Raw genomic sequence first — 12,594 nt, 5'->3', positions numbered from 1 at the left:
ATCTGGCCAGTATCAACTATGGCTTTCTACAAAATAGCAACATTTGCGCAGCTAGCTGTATAGCTGGCTAACATTGGAATCTAGACCATAAATTAAGCTACACACACGGACCTGTATTGCCAAACAACGCTACTGTCACCTTCTGGTTTGGAGTATTTTAACAAGGCTGAGTGGCTGATGACTTCAAGGTCTTTGCTGGGTAAACACAAAAGTGACAATGTTCAGAGGTGCTAAGTACTGTCGGAAGGCAAATGTTTGACAAGCCTACCACAATGTCTGAGCTATAACAAAGTGTTCCTCACACTTCAACTGTTCTTAGGAAACTATATTTAACTTTCATAATGAAGCTAGAGAAAGTTCAATACAAAAAGTATATCTAAGATCATTTTGATACATTGTACCATTCATTATCATCTAATTGTTTAGATTTTCTAGAATTATTTTGCAATAACCCGTCTATTAATCCTTGCAAAAACACATTTAAAAAAATGCATCATAAACGCCCACCCAATTTGTTATTAGAGTTAAGCGGTGCATTTTGTGCTTATCTGCCCCGTCAACTGACATTTCCATCCAGCTGTTTGGTGCAGAGCCACCCCTGGAGAAATACGCTCTCAAGGAGGCTTCTTCTGGGTAACGTGCCCTTGGATGGGTGGGATGGAGTGTTGTGGAGTGGGACGGTGAGGCGAGCCTCCGTCTGTCCACACAGGGACAGCTCAACTCTACCCCGGGGCCTCCCTGCTGTGTATGTGTGTTTCCTCACATGCTTCAAGGTGGCCACTATTGTTCCTGTACCGAAGAAGGCAAAGACAACTGAACTAAATTACTTTTGTCATCATGAAGTGCTGTGAGAGACTAGTCAAGGATCATATCACCTCCACCTTCAGTTTGCATAACGCCCCAACAGGTCCACAAACGATGCAATCGCCATCACACTGCGCACTGCCCTATCCCATCTGGACAAGAGGAATACCTATGTGAGAATGCTGTTCATTGACTACAGCTCAGCATTCAACACCATAATACCCTCAAAGCAATTGGGTCCTAGACTTTCTGATGGGCCGCCCCAGGTGGTGAAGTTAGAAAACAACATCTCCACTTCGCTGACCCTCAACCCTGGGGCCCCACAAGGGTGTGTGCTCAGCCCCCTCCTGGAAAGTTTTAAGTTCCTCGGCGTACACATCACAGACTAACTGAAATGGTCCACCCACACAGACAGTGTGGTGAAGATGGCGCAAGAGCGACTCTTCAACCTCAGGAGGTGGAAGAAATATGGCTTGTCAGCCAAAACCCGGACAAACTTTTACAGATGCATAATCGAGAGCATCCTGTCGGGCTATATCACCGCCTGGTACGGCAACTGCACCTCCCTCAACCGCAAGGTTCTCCAGAGGGTGGTGCAGTCGGCACAACGCATCACCGGGGGCAAACTACCTGCCCTCCAGGACACCTACAGCACCCGATGTCACAGTAAGACCAAAAAGATCATCAAGGACAACAACCACCCAAGCCACTGCCTGTTCACACCGCTACCATCCAGAAGGCGAGGTCAGTACAGGTGCATCAAAGCTAGGACCGAGAGACTGAAAAACAGCTTCTATCTCAAGGCCATCAGACTGCTAAACAGCAATCACTAACTCAGACAGACTGCTGCCCACATTGAGACCCAATCACAGGCCACTTTAATAAATGGATCACTAGTCACTTTAAACAATGCCACTTTAATAATGTTTACATATCTTACATTACTCATATCATATGTATATACTGTATTTTATACCATCTATTGCACCTTGCCTATGCTGCTCTGCCATCGCTCATCCATATATTTATATGAACATATTCTCAGTCACCCCTTTAGATTTGTGTGTATTAGGTAGTTGTTGGGGAATTGTTAGATTACTTGTTAGATATTACTGCACTGTCGGAACTAGAAGCACAAGCATTTTGCTGCACTCGCATTAACATCTGCTAACCATGTGTATGTGAACAATACATTTTGATTTGATTTGTGTAGGTGGGAAGGGTTGGTTTCCCTTGCATTTCAGTTGCAGCTCAGAAAATCCTGACTCTCACACATGGAGACAAATCCATTTGGCTGCACATTGATCCCAGCCGAGTGGATAGCTCTTTTCCCTGCTCCACCGCCATATAGGCTCTCCCATTCAACACAAAACCCAAAGATCTCCTCTTTTATTCTGTCTTCTCCCCCTGCCTTTCTTTCTTTTCACCCTTGGCTTCTTCCAGGTCAACAGTTCACATTTTTACCTAAATTTACGAGACACTTTGCCAATCCCCCTGCTTTTTTCCCACAGCAGCCATGGTTGGTTGATGTGTGTGTGTTGGGAGGGGGACAGGGTTGGGGTGGATTTAGAGGTTAGTGGTGTCCATGGCAAGTCCAAAGCTGTGAGAAGATCTGAAGGGAGTGGGACTCAGCCCCTTTAAAAACAGGACAGATGGTCCAAACCAGAGAGGGGGAAGAAGGCACATTAGCAAGGGGTTGGTGGTTTCTTAAAGAGACGGTGCACATTTTCCCCCAGCTAGCCCCCTCCAACAGATTCCCTTCCCTCTCTCCAATCCATACACACAGAAATGGACACGTTTCTCTCGCCATCACCACAACCCACACAACACCCCACTAGATTTTCTTTCCTTCAGATAGCCCATAAGGAAGTCCTTCCATGCAGCGCCCCTGCCCCTGCCTCTCCTCCCTCCACTATATTCCGCAACTGAAGCCCCGGAAAGAGAGAGAGCAGCTAATCATATGACCCTGTAGAGGAGCGTGCGTGCATGTATGCGACAGCTCTCTTTCTTTCTTTCTCTCTTTTGGTCTCGCTTTCTCTCATTCACTCACTCACTCACTCCCTCAGCCGCTCGCACTCACACTCTTCCTCTCATTCTGCCTGGCTGGCAAAAAGTTATGTATCAGGAATGTAATAGAGCGCAGAACATGCCTTTTTGCTGTGGGTGTGTGAGAGGTCGGGTGTGTGTGCCAGCTGTGAGTGGATGTGTGTGTGTGAGAAAGAGCGAGGGAGAAGGAGAGGGAGGGAGCGAGGGACTGCCTTTTTGTGTGCTGCAGCGTCAACGGCCTCTCGGCGCTGCACACAGGTGTTCCGGCCAGCTGATTGGTCGCACCCCCTCTCTCACAACACCCCCTCCCTCGCATTGCCTTTGGTAGTACAACAATCATGAGAGGAAGAAACAGTGAGTTTGCTGGCTGCTAGCTTGAGACAGGCAATGGGAGCAATACTACAGCCCTACTACATGCTTGATTGATGCAGATCAAGGACTTTTCATATGTGCCACATATTTCAAGGAAGTTTGTTTGCAACGCGGGAAAGAAAAAAAACCAATAGGACCTGTTTTGCATACACATTTTGACTCATTCTTTCGATGTACATTTCAAAGTAATTTCAAGCATTTTCAATGAAACTTTGTGCAACATTATTTGAATAATCGTATACTGGGCTTTTCCCTCATGATAAAATCACACCTGTAACTTTTTTCCCCCCATCTAACCCTAAAAATAATTTTAAAAAGAGCACCAACATACTTTAAAACAGTAAATATGCAAATATGTTTATTGCAATCAATAAGAGGACGAACAAACTAATACTAATCAGTTCAAATTCTATAGAACCCTGAGGACAACATATTTTGTGCACATAAGCGCAACAGTAACAGAAAGCCATACTGGATGGATAGGAGACAAATGGGGAGGATAATTACAAAACAGTTAACATATATTTACAGTAATGAATGCAATCAGGAGTACAGAGGGCATGCTTTCTTTTCACTAAGCACTCCTGCAGCTACCCTGCCCCCCAAATACAGATGTGCCCAAAGCGTTCAATAGCCAATCCCTGCATCCCACTGGGCATAGACAAGTGGCTTGGAGGCCTGCAAACACTGGTCATGATGTCACAATAGGAAGCCAACCTTTCTTTTTTCATTTCAGGTTCTCTCAGGGTGGTGTTGGGTGATACTAGAGGGGGGTGATGTTTTTTTTTTACCAGCACCTGGCATTTAGGAGGGGGTCTGGAACTTCCCTTTGTTTCAACATCTCTCAGAAGTGTAGGCACATCAAAATAGGCCCAACACGGCATTGCAAATGGCCATGCTCAAGGAAACGTAACATTCCTCATTAAGCTTAAATCAGTGAAGCAGGGCAATGGGTTTGTGTGCAAGTGTGAGTGGAAGAGGTGTGGTACACACAAAAGCTGTACACACCCACACCAACACACATATATAAAAAGAGTAGTTCACTATTTTACAACTTGATGTTAGATGGTTCCTCACCCTGAAAGTAGTCTGTGGGCCAAGAGAAATTATAATCCAGGGTTCAGTTTTCTTTAAACAGCCACCCCAAACTTCAGCTACCCTTAGCCACCCAGGAATCGACCCTACTATCCTGGTATAGCAAAGAACAATGCTCTACCAACTGAGCTACAGAGGACCATGTGAGTATGTTTTAGAAAAGTATTTCCAAATCACCTGAAATCAGTTCAAATCAACTCCATATTTGGTTTGATGTTCCTTAAAGGTGATTTGGCCATTTAAAAAATGCTCATATGCTCCCATCCCTTCCATTGATTATTAGCTTGTGGTGGCTAAAGTTAGCTGAAGTTTGTAGTGGCTGTTTAATAAAGAGAACTGAACCATGGATTACAGTTTCTCCTGGCCCATAGACTAATTTCAGGGCGTGGAAGCATCTAACATCAAGTTGTAAAATAGTGAACTACTCCTTTAAATCTGAAAATTCACACAGAAAAATACACAATGTTCAAAAGTTACTTTTTAGAGTTGTGGCAAGCCATGCTTTTGTGTGACCTGACCAAATTCACATAGAAATGTGAGTAACAGATCTTTCATTCTCATTGAAAGCAAGTCTAAGGAGCGGTAGATCTGTTCTATGTGCGTTATTTCTATGCTTCCCGTTCTTACGCTTCATTTTTGGGTCTTTTACTTTTGGTTTTGTACACCAGCTTCAAACAGCTGAAAAAACAATATTTTTGGTTATTGAACATATATTTCATAGAGGTTTAGATGGTACAATGATTCTCTACACTTGCTTGTTTTGTCACATAAACTGAAATCAGGCAAACTATTCAAATTTTAGCAACCAGGAAATGGCGGAGCAATTTCTACATATTGTACCTTTAACTTTCTCATCTCAAACAAAGTCTCCCATTTTTCCCCAAAACATCAGACACAAACTAGGAGTTGTCACAACAGCTTAATTCTAATAGTGAGTAAGCCTTTCACTGTTAGTCTACACCTGTTGTTTACGAAGCATGTGACAAATAACATTTTATTTGATTTTGTAGGTAATTTCAATGCCCAGGGCCACATCAACAGATTACTTGCAGGGGAGGGGGTTCCCTCCCTGCATACATACATTTCTAATTTATAGTGTATGCACTTATGTCAGGAGGGCAGAGTTATGTCTGAAGATCCTTCCTCCATCACCCCTCCCCCTCTCACCTTTCTCTCTCTCTCTCTGACACACAACCACAACTCTACATTGTACACTAGGATCTACTTCACTCACAGGCTTAAGCCCACCTCAATACTTAGGACGCTGCAGAAAGGACACGACTTGTGAAGATATATATTTGTGTTAATCAACAAGGGTGGCAACATAAGCCAATACAAAGAAACAATTATAAATACACAATATAGTTTGAATATTGGAGAGTCTAGTATGCAGAAAACAAACGAGATCAAGATAATATGCTGAAGTGATTTTAAATAGCCTATAGTGAGTGGCATGTAGAATAGATATTTGTCAAAATGAGTTATTTTACAGTGGGCGAAATAAAATGGAACAATGGGTTGGTGTTGCACTCGAGTCACATGGTTTCTCAAGGAGAGGCATGAGCCAAAGGAGCAGAGTTTGAACCATTGTCTAATACCTCATAAAATGACCACTTTCATCAAATGAACATTTTTTTTTTTTTAAAGCCCCTATGCCTGGGCTTCTCATCAAAATCAAATGAGGCATTGCGTAGCATGTTCATTGGAAATTTAAAACAACACAACTCAGCACAGGCTACTGTGGTAGCGTTTGCAGAATTCAGAAATAACTGATAGGACTACAATTTATATGTTCAGGTGACAATGACATAACTATAATAATGTATTCACGTGAATTTGAATACCTAGCGCTGGTTTTAACAGAATTTGGCCACCGCTAGTTGAGTTGTTGCGGCCATTTTGAGTGTCAGCAAGATATTAGGCCTAGTCGAAACATTCATTTATAGCCTATGTTTAACTTCATGGTAAAGGCTATAAAGGCCTAAGATCAACAGAAAAAAAAAGTTAAACAGCTTTGCTACATTAATAGAGAGGAGTGCGTGCTTTGCAGCAGTGAATGAACGAAAGAAAGAACACCCTTTGCCATTCATGATGAGGCTCGCCATTTTTCCCACTCAAGTGACGTTGGATGACTTCTCTCAGTGGGGGCGACCACGTGTTGTGTATCACCAAAGGTAGGCCTTTCCAGTTCAAATCAAATCAATCAAATCACATTTTAACGGTCACATAGACATGGTTAGCAGATGATATTGCGAGTGTAGCGAAATGTTTATGTGTCTAGATCCAACAGTGCAGAAGTATCTAACAGGTAATATCTAACGGTTGTGAAATATAGGCTATTCCATGGGCGTAAACCTCAACACAGCTATATTCTAACAGTTGCACTGAAATGTAGGGTATTCCATGGGCGAAAACCTCAACTATATGTCTCTATGCCATTGAGGGTTGAACATATAGTCTCGTTCAAATTAGCCATATGCATATCCGTGAATTTGTTATTCAGACAAAGGTTGTAAAAAGCCTATATGCATCAATTAGTGTTATAATTGTTTTACCCATACGGGCATAGAATCCACCAATGAATGGCACTTGAATGGTAGGCTATAACACATATTTCTATTATTATTGCAATACAGCCACGACTTTTCCTTGTCAGGGCTACGGTCTATTACAGACTTGAATGTAGTCTATACGTTTACATCAGCCTACATACATACCACTTTTACAGATAGGGCATAACATATGTTTGAATATATTTAGTAAGTCAAAATATATAGCCTTCGATTAAACGTTTTCTTGAAAAAAAGGCTGGTAAAAAAAAGGTATGCCTACACCTGAATTAAAAACTCTTAGCCTAACCCCAAACTGTTACACCCTAATCTCAAACCCGTACTTTCGTAGACTAATAATTTCAAATAACCTACATGTGTTAAAAGGTTCATGGTAATGAATATTTTTTTTAACTATTTTTAACTACGCTAAAATGTTGTAATTTTTTTAACCGGGTCAACTGTAATGCAGGGAGGGCTCAATGTCCCCATTTTGATATAGCATGTATATAGACCGGATAAATAACCTATTATTTTTGACGAACTGTCCATTGAATTGATGTGAGTATTGCATTACATTTCAGCACAATATGTGTTTACTGCCATACACACATACACGTCTGTTTAATGACAAAATACGAATTAGACCAGAGCAAGAATAGGCATAGCCTATGCATGCACATATAACCATTTATTTTCTACAGGCCTACTTCATGATTAATGACCAGAAATAGTATTTTTCACATTTCTAACCCAGAGACCACATTTATTGGAGATTCAACATTATAAAACAACGCCCAGACAACAACAAAACAATGTTCGTGTGCAATAAAAGCAAAAACGTAATTAAAAAGGCTTCGTTCTTCATAATGAATAATCCCAGTGCAACAAATTACTGAAGTTTCAGTAGTTGTCGTGACGTGATTTAAACCAATTTCAATCCCACATATTGACATAGCAACTCGATTGTCACTAGGCTGTGCATGACAATATAGTGCCAACATACACAACGTAACCACGTACCTAATGCCACTAAAGTAGCTGTGAAAAGTAGCTATGGCCTATACATTTTTTTATCAATAATTCTGCACACAGGAAGGCCTATGACAAAGCCTTCCGGAGGTAAAATTAACATGAGGTATTTAAGTGATGACGTTGCAACCGATATTATCTTCACAGTGTCAAATAAGTGTCCCAGTAATTAATGGACAGCCATCATTTTCGTTTTAAGTGTAGCCTTTAGTGCATACGTAGACAAGACTCGCGACACCACATACTCCACACGTGAGTAGGCCACACCGTTTACAACAATGTAATTAAAGAGTAGCCTAAATACAAAACCTTCTTACTACTACATCCACACACCAGGCATAGAACTCTACATCTAATGCGTGCATTAACTTAAATAGCAACATGTCCTTTCTCCAGCAAAATCCATACATTACCAGATGCAACAACTGAAGTGTTATTGGGGGAGGGTGCTAAATACCTTTGCTTCTTAGGGACAGAGTGTTCGACCTCAATATGTTTCCCATGGAGCTCCACTTTACCTGTAAAATAAATGTTTATGTTGAAAATAAATGAGGCCATGTCCTCCATTCAGAGTGTAGACAGTGTATTGCATTTATTTGCCATATGGAAATAATATTTACCATGTGACTGAGTTGTGTGTTCCTTAATTGTGCCTTATGTTGTCTAATATGCACCAATGCATGTTCAAGATAAGTAGTTAGTGCCCAATAACGCAATAGGCCTGTCATTGAAATATGATGGGCAAGAAGTTACCCTCCTGGCTCAAATGGAAAGCCATTCAACAATTGCGTTGTGAATTAACTCATCAACTCCTATTTCACTTCCACACATTGTTGATCTTTTACAACTCATTCTTCCCAGTCCCTCATGTCATATAGAGTACAACAGAACACTTATGGTCCATTTGAAAAGGACATTGTCAAACAATTATTAAAAGCTGAAGATGCACATTTGCGTGCCCTAGAGTTCTTAGTGATCTATTTCAGGCTTAACACACGAGCAGCATGGCGTCCTTCGTGCTATATAGAACACACATCACATGCTACATATGTAGGAGGTCGTGAAGATACATTTAAGGGAATCAAGCCCGTTCGTGACTTGTGAGAAGAATGGGAAAGTAATTTGGCAATGTAATGGTCAAGGCAATCAAAGCCATTCATCTATGAAAGAATAGTGTCGATATATGCTTTTAAACTACACATAGAACGCATTTTTATCTTAGCTTTAGTGGCCTTTTCGCCAAAAGGGGGAGGTGTAAGATTTGATTCTACAGCTCTACGGAGTACACAGAAACTAGTCATACAAGGCACCAGAGAGCAAGGCTTCGGTAAGTACAATAAAAGCGTGTGGTCATAAGGCCGAAATATAGGCATTTGGCTATCATATCCAGGACAAAACTGCGCTTTAGAGTATGTAAATAGACCTAAAATAGAATACGATTCGAGAAATCTGGTTATCTTGATGTTCACATTCAAATAGGTAGGCCTGTGTGATGGGCCCCCTCTCCCTGTAAAAGTTGAGTATCTTGATGTTCGGCTAAGCACTTCATAAACCTCTTCTCGATTATTATAGGCCTATGCAACATATTTGCTACGAAGTGTCTCTTAATTCTATCATGTCTTCTACTGGACAATTAGCATTGGGACGGGTGAGGGGAGTGGGCAAACCCTTATACATTTGAGCCTAGGTGGTTTCCCCATTGAATTAAATTACATAAAGGTACGACGCTATTGAAGTGATCATTTACGTTCAATTACTTACCGGAAAATGCTTCAATGGCTTTCATAGCCCATTGGTCGTCCGGACAATCAACAAACGCGTAGCCAGTTTTCATAAGAAACTGCCCAGAGTATGGAATCTTGTTGTCATCAAAGGTTTTAACCAAGTCCTCTGCAGTCACGTTTTCATTGAGATTTCCAATGTATAGCTTGTTCATGTTGAAAAATAGAGGTCCTCCAATTGAAATGAAAAAATCTGAGCAACAAAACTTTTTTTCTTTGAAAACGCAACGAGATAGATCTACCCAGGATGATCACAGGTTGAAAACACTTGCAAATGTCCACAAGCAGTAAAAGAAAACGAAATACATTTATTTTCAAAGTAAAACTAAAAGAAAAAGGGAAAAAAGTTGAAAGTAATGGTAATGTTGTAGTCTGATTAAGTCCAATATTGAAGTGGAGAAACCTTGACTGCAGCAACCCAAGCGAATGAATCGCACAATGTAGAATGGATCAATTTGAATGAATTTGATGGTGGTTATGGTGGAATAGTGGTAGAAGTATGGCGGGATCGGGAGAAATGTTTTCCTCTCTCTGCCCCTCAACCTCGAGTTGTACCCTGCACTGTCACAGATCCTTCTGCCTGGCGATGGCACCGCCTCTAAACCGACTCGAATTCACAATTTTTTTGTTTGCAAAGAGGAAACCACGTGGTATTGGAGTAGCTAGAGAAAGGGCCAGCCTCCTGGCCGCGTAGCTCACCAGATGAGTGTACGAAGCGAGCCTTCATGCTATGCCACCGTGCTGTGTGCGTATAGGCTTTATGCATACGTAGCCCACACATGCGCGAGTGTGCTGGGCATGTCTGATGTCTGCTGAATATCAGTCACCGGGAGGGGATACTTCCTTCAAGATGCGGATGTGTGTTTTGTCCTTTAAAAATATATAAATCATTCGCAGATTTTGGATAGGAACATAATGGATGACTATTGTGTCGGAGGTGTGCGAGTTGTGGTCTACTTAGTTTAATATAAGCTCTTAGCTCATATACCATTTGGTCAAGACATTCTCTCTTCAGACCAGCTCTTGAAGTCATCCCGCCTCTCCAATGAATATGCATTGTGATAAAGAATTTGGTCGCCAGGAGGATGTTACATAAACGTAAAATCATAAACTTCCAAGTCATTTTCGAAAGTCTCTAACAAAAGGTTGTGGCATAGGCAACGAGGCCAACAGCAGTCAAGCTAGATACATTGTAACAAACTGCCGAGCGTGGAAGGAAATTGTTACATTGTATCATTGTTTAGGTTCATTATAGCACTCGTAACATTGTTGCATTCGCCTGAAACTAGAAGGCCTCGCTGGAACAACGATTCCTTGGTTTGAGGTTATTCTTTGGCCATATAGCCAGCCTTACAAATTTTCCGTTTTCATCATATTTCTGTATAGGGCTTTTAGGAAACTGACAGCTCGCTACACATGGTGTACACTACTCTACCAGGCAAAATACGCCCAATCCCCTGATTTAATTTTCAAAATGGAGGATCCAGTGGTGCAGGCCCCAAAAGCGCAAAGGGCAGCTTTTCATTGGAAGGGGAAATGGCAGAGCTTCTGCTGCAGTCAGTGTGCACAGTGTGCTCCACCGAAAGTCGTGTACTTCATCATGTACAGTCACGAACTTAGTGAGTTAAGTGTGTTTAATATAATATTTTAATTATCTCTGCAGACAGAACATCACTTTGAATAAATCATACGATAATGGATCTGCATTGAGGCATTTTGTTGACTACTGAGAGTGCAGCATATACTGTATTCAACGTGGCATATAGGCATACTGTATCGCTTTGTTGTAAAATGGCTCGCCTACAGACATTGGAGGGTTAAAAACTCAAAATCTTCCAACAATTTCATTATGCGTAACACATGGCAACAACTCCCGTTATAACACGTGTTATGGAACGCTTGATTTGTGATGTATTAATTAAAATTAAAATTACAATAATATCACAATAATTACGGCTATACGAAGTCGTGGGCTTGAGAAACAACAGCAAAATAATTTTTAGGCTAATTAAATGTTTTTTTATTTGTATTAATTACACATTATGACAAAACCTTACAGTAGGCTAAGTTTCGCTTAGATACATCTACTCTATAACCTATTTAATATTAATAACAGAATCTTTAGCCTATACCTCTTCAGCGTCACACAGTAAGTGCAGATAGAACAATGGCCGAATTGTACTGAAAGGAAACTGACCAAATTCTGTTTCAAATTAGCCACCAGTAAGCCTAAAGAATAGGTACTATGTAGTTACATAGTTATTATACCAATAAATTGAAATTCCATGTAACCACATGATATACAGTACCAGTCAAACGTTTGGACACACCTACTCATTCAAGGGTTTTCTTTATTTTGACTATTTTATACATTGTTGAATAATAGTGAAGACATCAAAACTATGAAATAACACATATGGAATCATGTAGTAACCAACAAAAGTGTTAAACAAATCAAAATATATTTCTTCAAAGTAGCTACCTTTTGCCTTGATGACAGCTTTGCATTCTCTCAATCAGCTTCATGAGGTGTGCCTTGTTAAAATGTGATTTGTGGAATTTCTTTCCTTTTTAATGCGTTTGAACCAATCAGTTGTGTTGTGAAAGGTTAGGGTTGGTGTACAGAAGATAGCCTTATTTGGTAAAATACCAAGTCCATATTATGGCAAGAACAGCTCAAATTAGCAAAGACAAACTACAGTCCATCATCACTTTAAGACATGATGGTCAGTTAATCCAGAAAATGTAGAACTTTGAAAGTTTCTTCAAGTGCAGTCGCAAAAACCATCAAGCGCTATGATGAAACTGGCTCTCATGGGGATCGCCACAGGAAAGACCCAGAGTTACCTCTACTGCAGAGGACAAGTTCATTAGTGTTACCAGCTTCAGAAATTGCAGCCCAAATAAATGTACAC

At 40.9% G+C, this 12,594-nt stretch overlaps 1 protein-coding gene across 3 annotated transcripts in view; it reads right to left on the bottom strand.

Annotated features, from left to right (window-relative positions):
* LOC106600828 (insulin-like growth factor 2 mRNA-binding protein 1) overlaps positions 1–10,348 on the bottom strand; it is a 60,925-nt gene extending 50,577 nt beyond the window's left edge. For 2 of the 3 annotated variants that reach the window (XM_014192530.3, XM_014192532.3), the window contains exons 1-2: positions 9,660–10,346; positions 8,356–8,416 (exon numbers count right to left, since the gene is read on the bottom strand). In XM_014192530.3, coding sequence (XP_014048005.1) covers positions 8,356–8,416; positions 9,660–9,834 — 236 coding nt within the window. In that variant the 5' untranslated portion in view covers positions 9,835–10,346. Of the gene's footprint in view, positions 1–8,355; positions 8,417–9,659 lie in introns of all 3 variants that reach the window. The other variant, XM_014192533.3, reaches the window with a different exon arrangement.
* Between the last annotated feature and the right edge of the window lie 2,246 nt (positions 10,349–12,594).

Source organism: Salmo salar, chromosome 03 (genome assembly GCF_965601325.2).
Source record: "Salmo salar chromosome 03, fSalSal1, whole genome shotgun sequence".
Taxonomy (NCBI): domain Eukaryota; kingdom Metazoa; phylum Chordata; class Actinopteri; order Salmoniformes; family Salmonidae; genus Salmo; species Salmo salar.
Note: the sequence above shows the minus strand (reverse complement) of the source record. Positions and strands in the feature narration are given on the sequence as shown.